The following is a 21,676-nucleotide window of genomic DNA, read 5'->3' on the forward strand; positions in this document are numbered from 1 at the left end:
GGGGAGGAGCAGAAAGGCGGAAGTGAAAACAAGCCCCGCGGGACGCAGCCCCAGCCTCCCACACGCGCTGCGAGCTCCGTGCTTCTCGTCTCGGCGTCCCGCACCGCGCAGCGGCTGTAGCGTCCCCGTCCCAGGTGAGCAGGTGCCGAGCGCCGCGGCCGGGGAAGGGGCCGCCTGGGCGGGCCAAGCGTTTGCCGCGGAGTCCCGGGCGCGGCGAGGGTGCTGGGCGCTCAGGTGCTGAGAACTAGCCGTGCTGGAGGGAGGGGCACCTGTGAGAGGAGCCGCGGGCAGCTCCTTGCTGGAGCGTGTCCTCCTCCTCCCGGAGCTCAGTGCATGGGGCAGGGGGGTCCGGGGCTTCTGGCAGAGCCGCCCCGGCACTGCGCGGTGCAGCGCCGGGCTTCCGAGCTCGGGGGCAGAGAGCAGCACCGGCAGCACCATCCATTGCTGAGCGAGACATCCCACCCCCCGTGCCCGGCCGGGGGGAGAAGGCGCGTGGACTGCAGTGTCTTGCCCTTTGCAGCCCCCAGGAGGGTGGGCAGGTCAGGACCCCCTCCTGAGATGTGGGGAGGAGAGAGTCACTCCGAAGTGAAGCGGGAGGGGGAAAGCAGCGGTGTCTAAACGAGAGTCCCGTTGAGTGGATCCGAATTGCTTTTGACTTCGCGGCTGACTTAAATTTGTTTTGCCATCTATGCCGTGGTGTTTGTTATTAAGAGAAACACCGAGCTCTTAATACTAATTACTGTGTAACCGATGTGCTTTTTCCCTTTCGAGAACTTTACTCAAAGAACCAAACAGAATGGACACCAGAGTTAATCTTGTTTTGTAGGTGCCAATGCTGCAAGCCTGTGTGTGTGTGTGCATGTGCCCGTGCCGGCTTGCACTTGCCCCAGGCTCTCTGTTTTGGTGTTTAAATGCAAGAATGTTGCACAGAGTAGCACCAAAAATGGTCAAGAGGGAGAAAAAGGATTTGAAAAGGAAAATTCATAGCTGAGCTGGGTTGGGCAGGTTTAGGGCGTGTAATTGTTTGATCATCATGGCCATGTGTTTCCTCCTCCCTGTGGGGACTTTTGTAACTAGATAGCTACAGGAACAGTAAAGCCAGCAGTTTCACTTGTATGCCAAGACATACTTTTTAAAAAAAAGAAGTGTGGAGTTTAATGCTGTGTTTTCTGCGTTCTATGGATGACTTGGGACTGCACATATAAAACCAAACCTTCTTTTTGATGGTTTCATATTATAACAAATATGTCTAAGATGTCCCTTTTTGGGACACTGGGATCTTCACTGCAGCAGAACACCAGATTTTCCCCAAAGCACAGGCCCCACCACTTATGCTGAAACATCATCTTTATAATGTTATCTACTAGCACTATTGGAGGTCTGACCTACGGTTGAGCAATTCAGATTCTGCTCAATAGAGGGTGATGGTATACATACTACTTCATGATTAGATGGTGAAACCCTTTGTTGAGCACTTACACAAGAAGGCTCACTGAACACTCATCAACATGAGTAAGAATTTCACAATTTAGCCCTTAGCTAGTTCATTGTGCAATGTTTTCACTGAGACAGCGTCAATTCATGGACCCCTGCATGAATACAAAATTTATATCCACATCCAATATGCAAAGGTGGACTGTGGATTTGGTCTGTAAATAAAAAATTTGGATCCGCATCCATCTGCTTATCTGCAAACGTGTGTGCTGATATCTGCATCCACAGATATAAATTGGGCATCCGTGGATTTGCAGGGCTCTGTCGATTCATGTGGTGATACCTCTCCTTCGTACCAGGTATAGAATCTTTAATGGTGACATAAATAGATCAGTAAATCTAGTTTCTTAGGGTGTTTCTTTAATTCTCTGTCGCAACATCCCAAATAAGTTCTCTAGTTTGCAGTGAAACATCTGCTTCTCAAGTGCGAAGCTGGAGGGTGCCAGAGGAGGAGAGAGAGCACGTTATACCTTACCATGCCAAATGCCTTCCTTTGCAGTTAGTTACAAAAAACCTCCCAAATTAAAGTGTCTTTTCCTAGATTTGTCTGCTGTCTTTTAATGCATGCAGGAAAAATTATTCACATGCTTAATTTTTGCTTTGAGTTAGGAAAAAAAAATCTTGTCAACTATTAACAGGTGATCAGAGTCAATCTGGTGTTAGTGTGTCCTAGCACATTAGGTAAGGCTCCTTTCCCTACATTCCTTAATTTGTGATAGTTTATAATTTTAGTGTGATTACTTAGGGGGAACAAATCATTTTTCATATGGTAGTAAAATCATTAGTAAACCAGGTGTACATTTATATAGAATAATTCTTGATTGAACCAGTGTGAAAGTCCTATAAGGATCATATCTCAAACTCTGGACATACCCTTTTGTGTGGGTGGATGAGAGGGAGGAGAGAAGGAAGGAAGGAAGAAGACTCTTTGAATTAGGGAGACATTGGCATTCTGTGCCTGTATTTAGTCACATGTGGTGTGCAGAGGGGGACACACGAGATGGAGATGTAAATGAGTCAGGTTCTGTCATCCTAGAATTCAGTGGGAGCCGTGGTCTTTTCATGGTTTCTGGCATGAGGGTGTAAGTAGTTCAGGAACTGCCTCAGTTCTGAAACAATCTCTGTTATTGGCTTGGAGGAGTAGTTCCTAAAGATTATCTTTTTAGCCTACCTTAGCCGAATACTCTTCTTTTTATTTAGTTAAATGGACCTACTGGTGTGAATAAGGCCCTTAAAGGGAAGCCAGGCTGAACTGCTAGCCTTTTTTTTTTTTTTTTTTTTGGTGAGATGTATCTGGAAATCTGTATAATTACATTATTTTCCCTCAAGAAATGAATTCAGTGCATTGTTAAACTTCTAGTGAGAGATTTTGTAGAACTTTCCAGGTATTCGTCTTCCCATGGAAATGAAATTGTTTTATTAGTACATCTGTTACTTTAAAAATAAGTCACCTGTAGTGTAAGTATAGTAGAAAATAATTCTTGCCGTACTTAATGAAATTTGAAACACACTTTCTTCTACTTGACTGAAGTTCCACCTTAAATCTCCTGTATTAAGTAACTATGGAATCTTACAGTGATTGGGTGTAGTCTTACAGTAATCCACCCCTCAATGTGTGCGCGCTCTCTCCCTCCCCACTTCAAATATATAAAAATAGAAGGCAGCTACTACCTAAGACGTCATTGTAATATTGCCTATATGTGGTGCAGCTGAAGCTGTTATCTTTGACACTGAGCAACAAAATTAAGTGCACAGCGTGCCTTTTAAAGGTAATCCTTCATCCTGGTTTGGGGAGGAGGGGAAATAATCTTGAGATTCTCTTATAATACTTTTTCTTAGTTTAAAGAAGTTGCTTTGGTATTTGGTACACAACTTTCTGTGGTTATAAATTTTTGCGTTTCTTTTTGATTTCTTCTGCAACACCTTGTATGTGCCTAATAGGAAATTGGGGTTGGATGTATATGAAGCTGTAAAAATGGTAAGAATGCCAAGGCTCGGAGAACATTTTTCCCTCTGAATAACGTTGACTTTGAAATTTGTAGTTTTTGATATTTGAATTGTTACAAAAATATGAACCCTCCTTGGAAATTAATTTTTATGTGGTAAATGTACCTGTTTAGCTGTGACTAAATACATAATATCACATGAAATTAATGTGCCAACATCTCTTACATAAACTATTAAAACGTTTATGTACTCAAGTAATTTTTAAGGACCACTGTCAACTTAAATTTGGTCCAATGCTTACATTTTGCGCAAAAAAATAAAAGCTTAAATAACCTCCAAACAAAAGCCTAGAGGAAATATTTCCACATTTTTTTCTGAAGAAAACAATTGTTAAAAAAAAATCATTGCATGCGGCGTGTGAAACCCAGATGTTGCAGTGCTAAGAATCAGAAAGCAAAACTAAATTGATTATTTTTCTTTTTCTAAACTGACAAGCCAAAAAGTCAACAAAAAACACAAGTAGTGGCAAACTAGACTTTTTAAAGTCCATTCACTTTTACTAATAATTTACTAAGGTGTTACAGAACAGAAAAACATGGTTTGCAACATATATTTAAATTGAAAAGGCCCCTTTCAAGTTAACGTGTGCATTTCCATTTCACTGTGTACATATATCCTGTTAAGATTTACATTAAAACTTTAATCCTCTTCCACAGATACTTATTATCTGGAATTAGACCTTGAGCATCCAACACCATGAGCAACTACAGTGTGTCTTTGGTCGGCCCTGCTCCTTGGGGTTTTAGGCTTCAAGGTGGAAAAGACTTCAACATGCCTTTGACCATCTCTAGGGTGAGCCATATTTGCCTTTATAGACTTTACAAAAATGTCTGCTACATCATTTAGTACCTGAAATCTGCAAAGATGAGTATTTCTGTAATAGGATATCTTTCTGAATGTGAGGACTGATGACTTGTAGGGTGGATAGAAGTATTTCCTTTCATCCTTGCTTCCCTAGATGTGTGTGTAAGAAGCAGAGGTGGGAAGTTGCTGACATAATGTCTATCATGTCTTAAGCTAAAGTTAGTTTTTGAGCAGCAGGATGCTTGACTCTCTCCTCCTGTCCCCAGCAATGGAGGACAGAAGAGGATGCATAATCTGTCAAGCGGGAGGGGGCATGGATCTTGAATGAGAAAATAGCTCATATTACCTTTGTGTATCCCACATATATTAACTGAATTTATGGTCTTGAAGTATCTATGCTTGCAAAATCCTCCTATTTACAATTAATAAAAAAGGTGGGGGGGAGTTAAACTATGTGCAGTAAAATGTTCCCTCTAACTTTATGTCCATGTGCAGAATGAATTTTGTTATGTGCACCAATATGGAGCTGATGTGTGGTGAGGGTGTGGCTGAAGAGTTTGGAGTGTGGGAGGGGGCTCGGAGCTCAGGGCTGGGGCAGAAGGATAGGGTGCAGGGGTGGTGGTGAGAGCTGGGGGTGCAGGTTCTGGGGTGGGACTAGGGATGAGGGGTTTGGAGTACAGGAGGGGGCTCTGGGACAGGGCAGAGGGATGGTGTTTGTTGGGGGATCAGGGCTCAGACTGAGGATGAAGGGTTTGGTGTGGGACCATGGTTTGGGGTGCAGACTGCCTTGGGGGTGGGGCTGGAGAGAGAGGACTCCCCCTCCCCAGCCCTCTCTCACTGCAGCAGCCTGGGAGAGAGGTGCCTCACCACAGCAACTCCGGGGCTGGGGCTGGGGAAGAGGTGCCTCTCCATACCTATGCAGACCTTGATAGCTTGCTGCATGGCCACGCAGCTTAGGTGCTGTAGTTGGGAATGGTGTTTGATTAAAATGTGCCTGAATGAACATGCCAGTTTCTCATGGGTGTTGTACAGTGTTTTGCTCTTAACTGCTGCTATTCAAAGCATTTGAGGAGCTAAGTCAAAACAGATAAAATCTTTGTACGAATAACAATACAATGTCTAGCTAGAGCTCACTATCCTCAAATAGCGTTTAATGGATATTTTTCTTTGGATCTGGGCTGAGTTTCAAAACCTTCCTCAAACGTCTGAGGCTGTTACATTTGGTGTGTGTAACATATTTATACCAACTTTTGCAATATTGAGGCTTTTGGAATATTAAGAATCCCAGTTAGAGAAGAGTTCATTTTACTTCTCTAATATGTTTCCTCTGTTGTAAACCAACTCTTTTGAAGGGCAATTCTACTATACAAATATTTATGTAAAAATGGCATTTTATTTAAGATTGTCTCACGCCCCCTCCCCCTACACCACCCTATTTATTTCAGTGACAAAGATAAGTTACTTCTTACACCTGTTGAGTGCAGCGTCAATACTGCCCTGGAAGAGGGATTTGGTTTCTGTTGCATCCTCAAACTTTGCTTTTTCAGTTGCAGGTTCAAATACTGCTGGTTCATTTAGACCTAGGTAACCTTATTCAGCTGTGGGTTACGCTGTTGAGATCAACGTGAAATTTTGGCCCTGCAGCCTATTTTATTTAAATAATACCCAATTGAGTGCTATAGAAATGACCTCAAACAAATACAAACTTACGACAGTTGAGCCTGAACTGGAGAGTGTACTGCATACTTTTTTAAACCTAGGCTGAGGTTTGCATGACTGGCAGGAGAATCTCAACAAATGATTTTGAGTTACTGATGCAGAGAAAACATTGAATCTAACACAGCCGTTTTCACAGTCATTTTTCAAAGAACCACCACATTTCTTCAAGTCTAGGTTATATTCAAGTGCCTCTAGATCCTTCATCGATGTCGGCTTGCTTTTGAATGTATCAAACTTGTTGTTGTCACTTGAGGCTTTTGATTTTTTCAAGCTAGGTCTCAGTTGGGCTTCTAATATGATGGCTGTCGGTTTACATGAGCAAGAACTATGACTGTGATTGAACCATGGGTGCAGCTGGTTGCATCTAGATATTTAACGCTTTGAGCTGCAGATATGAACTGCTCACATTGCAAGGAATGATTGAAAAGCTGTTGACACATAGGTCCTATAAATTTTTTTGGTCAGGAACTCTTATTTGGGACACATCCCAATACCTATCAAACGGTGGTAAATAATAGAAAACATTACTACTACCACTACTCCTAGTGTGTTTGAGAACCAGAGCAAAGCTACATTATGAGTGAATAGATTTAAACCAAAGCTTTACAGAGAGATGGAACAATATTTTAAGAGTATGTACGGCACCTATCCTTGACTAGCATTGTTTAATCCATGTGGTACGTACTTACGTGTGCTGTTGTGTTGGGATGCACTAAAGAAATACACAAATGAATCTGTAATCCCCAGTCCTCTGATCCCATGCCAACTGGCCTAAGACTCCATCTGAGTAGCTCTTGTTGCAGGATTGGGGCCATAATTATCTCTGAGCCAAAATTAAAAAAAAAAAAAGAACAAGAGAAAAGGTAAAACCTGGTACCTCTACATGAGCTCCACCCCTTCTGGGTTGTTTCTTTTCACTGTAAGTTGGACACTCTGTGTTTTTGGTGTGGAGTTAAGAAGTACTTAGTTTTGGTATGCAAATCCTCCTCCTCCTCCTCTCTGATAATTTGAAGAGTTCTGTCTAGTGTCCCTTATACAGTAGCACAGCATGTACAACACGCCATCCTTCTCTTCCCAATGAAACATAAATGCCTTTCCTGTGTAGTTAGACTGCTAATTAAAGAGTTTTGAACATACTGATTTAATAAAAAAAAGGTAACAAAGCACCAGAGTTATTTCTGTTCCCTTACAAAGGTCCTGCTGTCTCTCATGACCTTCTTGGGTTTTGTGCAGTCATGCCTGGAATTCATTCTGGGTTATGATGGTGAATCTTGGTCATTGTGTTGACAAGTAATATCTTGCTGTAGCTTTTTTGTTTTAACTCCTTGCATTAAGTTTAAACAATACTTAACACAACAATATTTTCTGTAGTTGACAAATAGTAAGTTGGTCTCCTAAAAGTATTGAAATAACCTGTAAAGTTCTTAAAGCCTTTTACTTAAAAATGTGCATCTCCTGTGACTGTCTCAAGAAAGTTGATTCATATTGCTGTTGCTATTTTAATGGCATTAATTAGTGGTGCTATTACTAGAAGAATAATTGACTGAGTTCTTCCATTGACATTTTTGCAGTGGCAAATGTGAATTAAGGGTTTTTAATTTGTTATAGTGTCAAATAGGTCACAAACATTTGCACTCAGACACTTGTACACTGTGTATTTATATTTGAATCCTATAAAGCATTTGTAGTGCTTGCCAGACTGAGTGACACTGTTAGTCATATAGAAATGTTACTATTCAAAAGTGAGTTTATATATAAAATGTTAATCAAGAGTCTGCTCTGAATCTAATGGGTGACACACAACCACGCAAATTACAAGGATGGGTGGAAAAGATCCAGGGAGTAGTTGGCAGAGAGACTTGGGTGGGGTATAGGAAGTTTTGAGGGTTTGGGGAGGAGATAGCAGAGACATTTGCGGAATGTGAGTTTTGGGATACTTTCAAAGTGAGAAGATTCAACTACAGCTTTGATGTTTCAAGATGTTGAGCACTCTGGCTCCCATCCAGCATTGCACTTAAGCATGTGTTTAACTTTAAGCATATGACTAATCTGATGGGACTGCTCCCAATACTGAAGTTAAGGATCAAACCTGATATGTGGAAGAAGACAGGTACAGGTGCTCTGATTTGTTGTTCTAATAAAGATTGATATCTGGGCCTGATCCCACTTCTTTTAGACCTCATTGGCAGCAGGCGACTGGGCTGATCAGATAAGAAAGGGAGTCTAACAGTGAGTCACGCACATGCTGTGGCGCTGGTTTCGTATGGAGAGAATGCAAAAATGATTTGGCCTGAAATAAATGAAAATGGAGAATACTTGATTGGGGATATTCAAAGATTGGACACATCTCAGTATAACGTACCTAATTCCATATGGCAAAATAAACAGAGCAAAATAAAATAAACAAAACTGAGACAATGAGGAGAATGTAAATTGCCTTTTACCTTGTTGCATAATGGAAAAACACATGTTATAACTTAAGAGCAGTAAAGTTAGAGCAAATAAAAGCAAATAACATTAGATGCAAGGTATCCACTTCTGGAAGCTACTACCATAGGAAACCAAGACTCCTATTTTTGTTGTATTTAAAATAAAAAGGATTCCTGACTTCGTGTTTATCAACAACATTGGTAGTTAGGCAGACTGACTATAGCCATAATGAAATCTGCTTAAAGCTTATAAACTGCCTATGAATTAACGTACAGCAGTGTACATGTTAACGTGTACTATTTTCTGAAACTTAGGCCGGATCTACACTGGGGGAGAGGGTTGATGTAAGATACGCAACTTCAGCAACGGGAATATCAGTCGATGTCTCTTATTTGGACTTGCCTCCCATCCTCACAGTGCGGGATCAACAGCTGCGGCTCCCCCCCGTCGACTCCGCTACCGCCGCTCGCTCTGGTGCAGTTCCAGAGTGGACGGGAGCACGTTCAGGGATCGATAGATCTCATCTAGATGAGATACGATACATCGATCTATGATAAATCGATGGCTATCCGCCGATCTAGCGGATAGTCTGGACGTACCCTATAAGAACTGGCAGCTGCCAGATTCAGGATATGGCTCAGTGCTCTGGATGAGTTCATGCTTGATAACATGACTGTAAAAGTAGCATTCTGGATTTTGATTATTGTCTCAACTATTTTTATGTAAAACTTGCTCTCTTTATGAGTAAAAAGATAGATATTTTTGTTAAGTACCAGCCCAGCAAATTCAACGTGGACTATGATGATCAAGCTGGTTCTTTTTAATCAGGAACATAATCACCAGTAGTAAAGTATCTGCAGGACAAATTAGCCATCACTGATGCTTAGTTAAGCCCATGCTCTCAGGCAGTCTGGTTGACTGATGACTATTGAGCAAACAGCTTGGGAATGACATTGATAGATACCATTTAGCCTTTGCCAGCTGGAGCATTCTTTTCGGTTGTGGACTTAAGGGCAGGTTTCTCTCACCAGCACCCCCATTTAGAATTTAAAAGAAAAGTAAGAAACTGATGCAATTTTAAGGATGTACAGTTGAATCTAAAGAGGTTAGGTAAGGTTTCCATAGTAGCCCCAACTCAAACACCTTCCACATCATGCATAACATGCTTAAAAAGATAAAGGTTATGTATAAGCAATACGTATAACAAAGAAAACAGAATATGCTTCATATGTGCAATGTGGTTGAGTTAATATTGCTGTAGAATTGGCAACTTCTCTATATTCTGACTTCTTTAGGTGTTGCATTAATTTATTTGCATGAAAATTCTGATAGTTGGCTAGAGCTCTATACTTGACAAACAAAACCAGGATAAGACTCAGTAAATACAACTGTAATGTCAGAGTTGTCAAAATTGCTGTCGTCTGCAGGATGTAATGAATAGTGGTGTTTGGTGTCAATGTTGCATTCGTTTGATGGTAACCTGAGAGAGCTTTAACCCTCTATGCTAAACGTAAGCGTGATATGTTTGTAATGTGCCAAAATAGGGACTATAAGCTTCTGAAGGTGACGAGAGTTTTCAGGCATTGTTTAATGTTGTTCTGTAGTAACACTAAACAAGAAAAGTTAGAAAAGGATTTTATAGCTTTTTAATATTTGTTTTGTGACAAAGCATCCCCTTTATGGGAAAAATAGACAATTAATTAACTGTTTGTTAGCAAATACTGTTCAAAGGAGTTGTTTCAAAAGAAATTTTTCTGTCTGGCTTGATTCCCTTCAGCTGTAGGTAAATTTGTTCTTCAAAAAAATGTTCTTTATACATTTTCCTTACACTGATAGATTCTGTGTACATCTTCCTGCTGGCAGCATCCCAGCTTCTCTCAGTTCCTCAATTGCCTGATTCTGGCAAAGCATATGAAAGAAGTCAGTCTCTTTCTCTCTCCCTTCCCCCCATGCGCTGTTCCTCCTCCATCCTACCCATTCAAAAAGGAAAAAAAAAACACCCCATCCCTACTTATGAGACAATGTTCATGATCAAAAGAATGAGGAGTACTTGTGGAACCTTAGAGACTATCACATTTATTTGGTCATAAGCTTTTGCGGACCAAAACCAGTTTTAGTCCATGAAAGCTTATGCCCAAATAAATTTGTTAGTCTCTAAGGTGCCACAAGTACTCCTCATTCTTTCTCCTGATACAGACTAACACGGCTACCCCTCTGAAAAATGTTCATGACGTTGCTGAATCAGAATAAAGATTCCAAAGAAATGATCAGCACAGTATATACCTCAATAGCATATGTTATGTTAACGGCTCTAAAGATGTACCCAAGAATACTTTGTTTTCAGTGGTAGTGTAGGTAATAATGAGAGACTTGGGAGATTTGGGTTCAGTTCCCAGCTGTGCCTCCAACTTCCTATGTGAGTTTGGGAGAACTAAGACAGAGAATAATTGAGTCATCCATCTGTAAAATGATGGTGGTAATACTTCCCTTTGTCTGTTGTGTATGTTTACATTGTAAGCTCTTCAAGGTGGGGACTCTGTGTTTGAGGCTACAGTGTGCTTTACCCTATACAACCTTGTTGGGGCCTGTAAGTGCTACTGGTATATAAATAATAATTCATATATTTTATATATGGAGCAAAGAACCCATTCCCCCACGCCTGTAGAGTCAGTGTCAGAGGGTCATTGTTAGGAAATTCATGCCTCCCTTTAATCCCTGCTCTTTTTCCCTCTGCTGAAATGCATTAAGACATCATCTTATTCCTTAAGCTGTATGTACGATTGGATCCATGTGACTTTTTTCTGCACAAAGCTTGTTTTTACAGCATCTTAGCTTTTTAAAAAGCTAACTCCTCTCTCCACCTTCATATTGTTAATGCAACTTTGATTAGGGATCTGCATAGGTTGTGCCACTTGTATTCCAAGGTGTTGCATTAGGATTTCTTGGAAACTATCTATTTTAAAAAAAAATGCTAGCCTCTGTGAAAATAATTGTAAAAGAAGGGAATAAAGCAGCAAGACACTTTAAATGTTGACTGAGTTGACGTTTGGGTCTTGAGATAATTAGTTTCCACTGGGTTGAACCTGTTGGATTTATTTATTTATTTCTGTCTGGTTTAAAAAAAATAAATAAGCAAATAAAGTGGAATTTCACTAATACAAGTAAACCCTAGAACTTTTGATCTCACCTGGCAAATACATCAATAGTAGTGCTGGTAACTGTGCACTATTCTGCAAGATGTTGAGAGTTGTCAGCTTCAGACAGCCCTCTTACTGGCAGCTTCTGGCATTGCAGAACTGGGCTGATTTGGCCAGTGAGTTGGGAGACACCGTCCCTTCCTCCCCCAAGAATAGCATTCTGAAACACATTTTCGTTGGACGGTAGCTTGCATTTGAGTGTCCTAATACCACTGTGTAAAAACAAATGTATATAAAATATTTGCAAGCAATGTCTTTTTTGCTTTTATAGATGTCCTGTGAAGTCCCTAGAGGCAGGGGGACAGGGCTGTTAACTTCCTTTGGAAAAATGCAAAGGCAGGGGGAGTAGCAGGCCATTGGGCTTCTTCTGGCCAATGGCTCAATGGTCAATTTGTGCCACTGGGATTTACAGGAGATAAAAAAAAAAAAAAAAAAAAAAAAAAAAAGATTTCCTTGCAAAGGTTGTAAAGTGGGACTTTCTTTTGAATATTAATAGGAAAGAATTAGACTTATTTGCTTTCTCTGTATTTGAGCCTGGCAGCCTGACAACCTCTGTGAACTTCCTGCCATTTCAAGAAGCTATTTTTAGTGGAACTGTTTTTTCTCACTATTCATTCCTGATGGTTATCTTTGAGGGCATTGTGAGAAGAGACATAGCCTTCAAAGGTTGGTTTGTTTTGGTACAGAGCCAGGAGATAACATTGGTCTTGTTAGGGGATTTTAAGAACAGATCTCATACTATCAGGCAATCCATTCAAGGGAAAACATGACAGAAAACTGTCCCTCATGTTTCAGGCAATGTGAGTATGTGGTAATGTCACCTTTTCAATACATTAGACAAAAACTGCATAATGTTATAGCTTATATTTTACATCAAAGTAAGCTAATTTTGTAGGCAAGGGAACATGCTCTCAATCTCCACCTCTATAAGGAGATACACATGCCACAGATCATCATAGATTGTACAAATTGGCTCTCTGGTTGGCAGTCTTTGAACAGAGGTGAATGGTTGAATGGCCATGAAAACTAAAACATGTCTCGATACCGAGACGGGGTTGTGCAGATATTGCTTATGTGAAATGGACTTAAGTCTGCAGAGCTGTCAAACCAGTACCATTTTAATGAGAAATAAAGGTGGATGAAACATGTTCTCACTCTTGAACACCTCCTGCTCCACAATCTCCTAAACTGGCGGGAGAATGGAAGTCTCGTTCGTCACGGTCCTTTATCTTGTGTGATCGAGTTTCAGCTAGGATTAGAAAAGATAAGGCATATTGCATTATCTGGACTGCAAGAAGCTGTACCAGTCAGTTTTTGGGGCAAAGAAAGGACTGGGACTGAACCACTAGAAAGAAAACTTTGGACTACCATTAAATGGCAGAGGGGAACGTTGAGCAGAAAGTAATGGATGTGCATTGGTGCTCGGCGGCCCCACATTCTGCCCTTATCCTTATTGCAGTTCCTGGGAACTGCAGAGGGAAAAGGAGCAGAACGTGCAGCTCCTCTGGTGGGGCTGCTGTGCAGACTCCAGACAGGAGGACTCAAGAGATGCAGCTGCATGGAAGGGCTGGGGGTGGTACAGCAGCCGCGCCGGAGGAGCTGCATGTTGTGTTCCTTTCCCCACTTGCGGTTTCACCACAGCGGGGAAAGGAGAAGAACATGGGGCCACCAGATAGGGATGTAGGTGGTTAACCGGTAACCCGGTTAACCTTTTTAACTGGTTACCCCTGCGCCCGCCTGGACGAGGTCCAGCCGCACCGCCCGGCTGGAGCGGGGCCCAGTTGCTTAAATGGTTAAATGTTTAAATGACACATCTTTAAATTTGTTTTAAACAGTTAACTTTTTAAACGGTATTTATATCCTTACCGCAAAATTCTACATCCAAACTGCATTTCATGGCAAGCTGATGCCGGAGCTGGGTAAAGAGATACCATAACCCCCCAAAAATGCAGTGAGGCTGGAAAAAATTGAAATGTCTATGCTCAGCAGAAGCTCCAATTGCTGAATGTGGTATGATTCATTTGGGCTTCTTCAATAACATTTTTCAGAGCAAATGCAGAATCTTCCAGTCATGTACCTTATTTATTTTGACTTAAGCACTCCTTCATTATCCTTTTGGTTTAATGGACAGTTGAGGTACATGTTCTTGTTTGGAGGCTCTAGCAGGGAGAGGAGCTCTTTTAACATATCCTTGGTGAGGTAGGATAGCTCATCTGAAAGGATAGTTAGCACAGGTGATGCTTTCAAAAAAACAGTGAGGTTCTTTCTTAATCATGTTTATATTTTGATCATTTTGTGCAATGTCTACACGTTAAAAGTGGGGCTAATAACTGGGCCAATATATCTGATGAGACCCTTCCTCTCTCTTGAAGCAAGTTGGAGCTTAGCAGTCTATGCTCTGCTCTCAGCGGGTGCCCCATCTTCACTTTTTGAGATGTGGGCTTCATCACTCATTAAAAATAAAGATGTACAGAGATGGTCTTGTGTGGTTGCTGGGGAAGTCACAGTGCTGGTATATCTAAACAATTCCATGATGTTCCTCCCCCATCCCCCTTAAGCTCTCCTTCTTATTTATGCATCACTGGGGCCGTGGTATCACTATGCTGACTGCAGAGGCTGTTTCCTATCGTCACCTATATTGTGGTACAGCTTCCGTCGCTGCAGGAGAGCATCTGTACTCTACTGGCACTAAGTGGATCCTGTCAAAATGAGGAGTCTACCGGAGGGTGGTTCTGAGGTCAAGGACATGAAGGTGGGGAAGAGCTGCCTCTTTAAGACCTTTGTGCGGGATGCTTGTAGGAGATTCTCTCTTCTCCTCTTTATCCTGGCCATAGGGACTCCTGCCTATATGTGGTGGTTGAGGTAATGCTGTTTTTCTCTGTGTTGGGACATGGAATTCTGTTCTCAATGTTAACTAAGGGGAACACATGGTGTATGTGAAGATTATGTTAATATCTGTAGTTGGGGAGTGGTAAAAATGCTGATTGCCAAGAGCTGAGGAGGCTTTTTCCAACCAAAAGGCCTCGATATTTAATTTTTTTAAATCTAAGCGGAAGCATAGATGGAGTTCAGAAAAGCTCGTAAAATTGTAACTCTCAACCTGAAACTTATTTTTCTCTCTGAAGATTTCTGTCATTTGGGAGTAGCCTAAAAAGCAAGCTTTGAGGGGCTAGTGATCTGTTTAAAGTATTCAATCATAATAAGCCTATAATGATAAAATGTGACCTGTTTAAAAACATTCATATGCAATGGCTGAATTGTAGTAATTTCTTGGCGAAAATGAACTTTTTTTTAAAAAATGAGTAGCAATGTGTATTGTATTTCTGGGTCTTTCTTCTTGAAAGTGGCAGTGTAATTATGACAAAATTACTTGACCAGACTTTTCTTATTGTATTAAAACGATAGGTAAATTCTTTTTTACTTCAGGCCTCTATCATCTGTAAGAGGATTCTCCACTCCCTTCACTGAAGGAAAAGAGGCCTTGTGGAAGAATTGGCTGATTTTATTAGACTAATTGGGAAGTTCTAGGCTTGTAAACATTTCACCATCAGTGTTGTGTGTGTGGTAAATCATACAGTTTCCTTCTGGTTTTCTCAACTACTTAGCATATCTCAATGTTGTGTATTCATACCAAATAAGGATTTTGTTTTCTTACAGTGCCTGAAGGCATTTTTACTAGCAATTATTCAGGAATGAACAGACATCTACTGGCATCTCAGTCCAAATTTAAACTGCAAGTAGTGTGTTTGTCAGATGATAGTGTAATAGCACTTTGGGATGGGGTTTTGATTTTTGATTTTTTGGGGGGATCTTAAATTGGATTGGAAAAGAGTGACAGGGATACGCAAATATTTATTTGCTCTCAGACACTTAGCAAAGAAAACAGTAAGCATTACACTGAGTACTTAACACTTATCACAAATGGCAACCTGACTGAGTTTTGGTTCTAATACAGATGGGTTCTTTTGTATAATATCTGCACATGTGGGTGCAAGCTTTTATCATGAGCTAATTATCTTCAGTAGGATGCTTTTTGAAGGCACCAGCCAAATATGTTAATATTAGAAACCAACTAAATCTTTTGAACATACCACTAGTCAGTTTATACAAACTCTGTTCTCTGTCAGCTATAGATAAGGCGATTCTCTATTTCGCTTTCTAGCTATCAGACTTCTTGGCAGCTATTTTCAAATGTGAGGAAAAAGTCATAAGCAGTAGTAGCAGTTTGTTTTAGGCAGACTCAAGAACACATTCAGCCTGTAAGTTAAAATATTATGTGTGTGTGTCTGTGTACACAAGGTGTGATTCTGCAAGTTGCTAAGTGCTCTGACCATCATCCTGCAAAGCACTAAGCATGTAGTTAATTTTGAGAACTGAAAAGCTGCTGTGTTGCTCAAAAGCTTCTCTTTCAGCAAAAGAAATTGGTCTAATAAAGTATTACCTCACCTACCTTCTCTCTTCAATTTTAAGCGTAAGAGCCATTTCCTTGAAACTAAAGATACTTAATATTAAGCATATCCTTAAGTGCTTCACTGCTCAGCCCCTTGCAGGATCAAGTCTATATTCTTACTCATTTGGTTACTCAGGTTTGCAAGAAGAGAGTGGGATTTTTGCAGGGGGACACGACCCATATTCTTAGCTATGTTGTCTTCAACTCAACTTGGATGGCCTTTTAACTATATGTACTGCATGACCAGCTAATTCTTCTGCATCACTGAAAATACAGTATGGGAAAATGCAGTAAATGAAATGGTTTGGGGAGCCTTCTGGGTGAGAAGAGTGGCATTGTTTAAAGAAATGTAGTAAACAGTTATTAACTTGTTTTTACCCAGCTACAGTTCTGTAAATGCAGTTGAAATGCTCTCATTTACCTAAACTTATTTTTTGTAGTGTGTGCTCTCAAGTGGCAGCCTGGTATCTATTAAGAAGACATTTCCTTTTTTGGTATTGTGTGAAAGTCTCTCCTATCTGGGGCTACAGACCAAATAGTTGAACTTCAAAACCAAACACTGATAGCTGACATTTTTGGCTAAAGCTGGCATATTTTTGAAGAGTTATGGAATTTGCTGTTTGGTTGAGAAATCTGATGTCTGGAAACAGAAATCGCATTCAATCTCTAGAGTTAACAATAGTTTCTTTGACTCGTTGCTGAGGATCTTAAATGCTTTTAAAATTTATTATAGATCTGAGCTTTGCAGAAACCTTAAACCCCTTTTCACTAGATAATCAGAAGAGACTTTATTCTGTTTCGGACCTGTTGAACTGTTCATCTGCTCTGGGAGTGTTCCCTTTGTCAGTTCATGTACATTTGAATTTTAAAACTTAGAAAACTGTTGATTATTACAAATTTTAGTGTCATGAGTGGAAAGTGCTGCTGTCACAGTATGAAGAGAACAGCCTTGGTCAGCTCCATAACTCTGTGCTGGAGGGTTTGGGATTAAATAAGGGCTCATTGACATCACTGTAATGACTACAATAGTCTGCTGAAATAAAAGATTAAGGAAGCATGGAGAGTATTGATTTCTTGCTTTAACAGATTCATCTGTTGGATGGGAACAGCTGCCGTCTTCTCCCTGCTCCTCTTTGCAGTGAGGAAGTGCCACACTCGCACCACAGTGGTGGATGCAACAGGGCAGAAGTGTACAATTTTAGATTACTTGGCTGCTGATGTTGCCAAGTCCCAACTCTCCACATCATCCGTACATTCGGCGTTCTTATTGGCTCCCCACTATGTAACTCTCTTACGCAGTAATTAACTCTCTCTGCGGTTTAAAAAATGTGTTCTGTAACTTGTTCTCAGCCTACTCAGTTTGCGTCGCAGTTGCATGCCTTCAGCTACTGTATTATACTGATAAGTTGCATATTTACCTCTACTCCCAACATAACTTCCTCAGTTTAGTCCCACAACCTTGCTTGTCTTCTGACGACATCTTGGAATGCCTTGCCAGCAACTCAAACTTGATGTCGTAACTGAGCTCTTGATCTTACCCTCCACTATCCCTCTTCACCCTTTTCTGCTGATGTTGACAAGACCACCACCCTCTCAGTCATTCAGGCCCATAACCAGTGTTTTCTGCCACACATGTCCCAGGCATATCTAAAATCTGCTGCTGCTTCCTCTCTGTTTCCAAGAGCCAACCTTTACTCTTAGTCCAAATCTGAAACTTTACCGCAGGCCCTTATTTCCTATCTTGACTCCTGCATTACCCTTCTCTTAGGTTTTCTGACATTGTTTGTTTATTAATCTGTTATACATATTTTAAGTAAACAACCTTGCAAACTGTATACAGTTACTTTCAACAGCCAAGTAAACACAACATTACCCTCCTACTTTTGTTTGTGTGTCTATACTGCTTTTTGGAGTGAGCATCGCAGCTTGGGCTAGCTTGGCTCACACTAAGGGCTTGGCTACACTGGAGAGTTGCAGAGCTGGTGGTGGCTTTACAGCGCTGCAACTCACTCACCATCCACACTTGCAAGGCACATCCAGCGCTGTATCTCCCTGGCTACAGCGCTGGCTATACTCCATCTCTGCCTGGGGAATAACGACTGCAGCGCTGGTCATACAGTGCTGCTCTGCCAGTGTAGCCACCAAAAGCGCTGTTATTGGCCTCCAGGGGTATTCGGAGGAATCCCAGAATGCCTGTTCAGCCACTCTGCTCATCAGTTTGAACTCTACTGCCCTGGCCTCAGGTGACTCGCCTTTTAAATGCCCCGGGAATTTTAAAAATCCCCTTCCTGTTTGCTCAGCCAGGTGTGCAGTGCAATCAGTGAATCTTTCCAGGTGACCATGCCTCCACGCGCCAAATGAGCCCCAGCATGGAGCAATGGCGAGTTGCTGGACCTCATCAGTGTTTGGAGGGAGGAAGCTGTGCAGTCCCAGCTGTGCTTCAGCCGTAGGAATTACGATACCTATGGGCAGATGTTAAGGGCCATGCTGGAAAGGGGCCATGACCAGGACGCACTGCAGTGCAGGATTAAAGTAAAGGAGCTGCGGAGTGCCTATTGCAACCGCGAGGGAAACCACTGCTCCGGCGCTGCTCCCCTGACCTGCCGTTTTTACAAAGAGCTGGACGCGATACTTGGGGGTGACCCCACAGCCAATCCGAGGACCACGATGGACACTTCAGAGTGGGGAGGAGAGGAGGAGGGGGGAGGAGGAGGAAACAAAGAGTGAGGGAACTGGGGTGGGAGGAGACACCCCAGAGTCCCAGGAGGCATGCAGCCAGGAGCGCTTCTCAAGCCAGGAGGAAGGTAGCCAGTCGCAGGAGCCGGTTCTTGGTGAAGGACAAGCAGAGGAGCTGGTTCCTGGTAAGCAGCTTTATTTTCCGGATGGAAATGTTTCGGGAGAGGAGGAGGGGTTATGGCTGCATGCATGCATGCCTAGATGTGGAATAGCGCATTGATGTGGTCTATCACGTCGCAGTAATCGGCCGCGGTAATCTCTTCAAAAGTTTCAACCAGAGCGTGGGCAATGCGCTTGGGCAAGTTTATTGGGAGAGCCACTGTGGTCTTTGTCCCAGTCAGACTAACGCATCCGTGCTACTGTGCCACGAGGGGTGGGGAGACCATTGCTGCACACTGGCAAGTTGCATAGGGGCCAGGGCAGAATCAGCATTGCTGTAGAAGACCCTCCCGCTCTTCCCTGGTGACCCATAGCAGCGAGATATCTCCCAGGATCAACTCCTGTGGAAAATGTTGGGAGAGTGTTCAGTGTAGGTGCCCCCTGCAGCTGTTTGCTTTCCCCAACACACAGAAATCCCAGTACAGCCCTGAAGCAGTCAGTCCCCCTTACTCACCATTTTGGGGCTCCTGTGGGTTATGTGCGCTCTATTTGGTATGGGAAAACTATGCTGTTGTGAAGACTGTACACTCCTTCACTGTGTGGGAATAATTGTCTGAGATATAAACAATGCTGCCTCTGTTAAGTTTGCCTTTTTTACCTTTCCACAAGCAACCTTGAATTCTCAGCTGCCCGTGTTATCAACAGCTCAAAGACTCCAAAATCTCCAGAAGAAGGCGCAGAAAAGCAAAGATGACCTGCTGCAAAGGATCACTCTGCCAGAGAGAATCAAAAAGTGCAGGACTGGAGGGAAAGGGAAAGCAGGATCCGCCAGAGAAACGCAGCGGCCAGGAAGAAAAGCACAAAGCAGCTGATAAGCATGCTGGCGCGCCAAGCGGACTCTATCCAGGCGCACGTAGCCATGCAGGCAGCGCACTACCGCAGCGCCCCTGCCCCGTTGCAAAGCTTTTTCCCTTGTACCCCAATGTCAGCTCAAAACCCCCTTCCCCAGCATCAAAGTGCTTGCCTCCACCAGCTGCCTCCAACACCTGTACGTTCACCAGCCAGCCCTGAGAACTACGACCCTTACCCTCTGCACTCAACCCCCGTCACCATGCAGTATAGGCATCCTGAAGTGCAGCAGTCATTGCACAGCACTCCAGACAGGACATAGTCAAACCTGTGACTGTACAGTTCCCCACCGCACCCCCCTGCCCTTTTAGATTCCCAAAATGTTGTGTGTCTGTCATTAAAGTTATTTTCTTTTCAATAAATGAATTCTCGGCTTTAAAAACAGTCTTTATTATTGCAGAAAGTCAAAGATACCTTAGCCCAGGAAAGAAACAGGCACTGCAAATCAGCTTAGGAAAAACAGATTCCTACTAACATGTTATAACCACGTGGCGAACATATCCTCTGCAAGGTCACCCAAACATTTACTGTTGGTTTTTCATAGCCTCAAATTCCTCCCTCAAGGCATCCCTAGCCTTGAAGCCATGTTGCTGCGGCCTCTTTACCCTGCGCTCTGGCTGTGCCAAAAATTCAGCTCCAGGCATTGGACCTCAGGTCCTGCCCTGACTGAATGTTTCACTCTTCCCTTCACCAAATATTTATGGGGATACGATGCGGGATATAACCACCAGGATGCTGCTGTCCCCCCCAAAAGGGGGGTCTATAGGTTTTTTCCCCTCCATACAGATCGCCAAGCACCACCTTTAAACGGCAAAGGCACCATCCACAGTCATTCTGCCGGGGCTTCAGCCTGAGTGACCGAGTCCTTGGTCCTTGTTCAGTTCCCTGTATACGGTTTCATGAGGCCAAGGCATATTAACGGGATAAGCGGTCTCATTGGGATCACAAAGGGACATTTCAACGTCCCCGACGGTGATCTTTCTTTTTTTTACGGTGTCTGGGGAAAAAAAGTCACCTTGCTGCAGCTTCTGAACAGGCCAGTGTTCGAAGATGCTGTGCATTCGGTGTGCACCTTTCCAGGCCAGCCTGTGTTAATGTTCAATTAACGACCACGGTTGAGCTAGAAGCGCCTGGCGAAGCTGAGTAGGAGATACCCTTGATCGATCTAACCTGGCTCTGTGTTGCTATGTAGGGTCGTTTGGTGCCAGGAAATAGGATATATTAATGCATCACATCTATCGCTCCCTCCCACAGGTTAGGGAAACCCAATTTGTGCAACAGCCATCACAATGTCCTGCACGTTCCCCAGAGTCACGTTTTCTTAGCAAGATGCATTAATGGCCTTGAAACTTGCATCAAAACAACCCCAATGTGACTTTTCCACTCCAAAACTGAGTATCCGACGATCGGTAGCGTCTGGAGTTGCCAGGCCCAAAAGCTTCCAGATTTTGCCACTAGCAACCCGCTTCTCTCTCCAGCAGTGCGAGCTCTCAATCTCGCTGTTCTGCGCACACAGATTAGTGGGCGAGCTCAGCACACAGTCCATGAAATGTTAGGCTTCTTTCTCATCCGAAAGTTCTGCAGCCACTGCTCGTCATCCCAGACTTCTATGACGATGTGATCCCACCACTCAGTGCTTGTTTCCCGAGCCCAAAAGCGGCGTTCCACGGTGCTGAGCATTTCCGTGAATGCCAGAAGCAATTTTGTGTTGTACGCATCAGGCGACTCACCATCATCGTCGGACTCCTCATCATTTTGGCTCTTAAGGAATAGCTCAACTGCCAAACGTGATGTGCTGGCGAGACTCGTCAGCATACTCCTCAGCAGTTCG

General features: G+C 42.7%; 1 protein-coding gene across 1 annotated transcript in view; it reads left to right on the forward strand.

The window, feature by feature from the left end:
• The first annotated feature begins 4,177 nt into the window (after positions 1 to 4,177).
• Positions 4,178 to 21,676, forward strand: part of PDLIM5 (PDZ and LIM domain 5) — a 177,863-nt gene continuing 160,364 nt past the window's right edge. The window contains 1 exon segment of the mRNA XM_032762585.2: positions 4,178 to 4,293. Within this exon segment, the coding sequence (XP_032618476.1) occupies positions 4,198 to 4,293 (96 nt within the window). The 5' untranslated portion in view covers positions 4,178 to 4,197.

The sequence above is a fragment of the Chelonoidis abingdonii genome, chromosome 5, assembly GCF_003597395.2.
Source record: "Chelonoidis abingdonii isolate Lonesome George chromosome 5, CheloAbing_2.0, whole genome shotgun sequence".
NCBI classification, from domain to species: domain Eukaryota; kingdom Metazoa; phylum Chordata; order Testudines; family Testudinidae; genus Chelonoidis; species Chelonoidis abingdonii.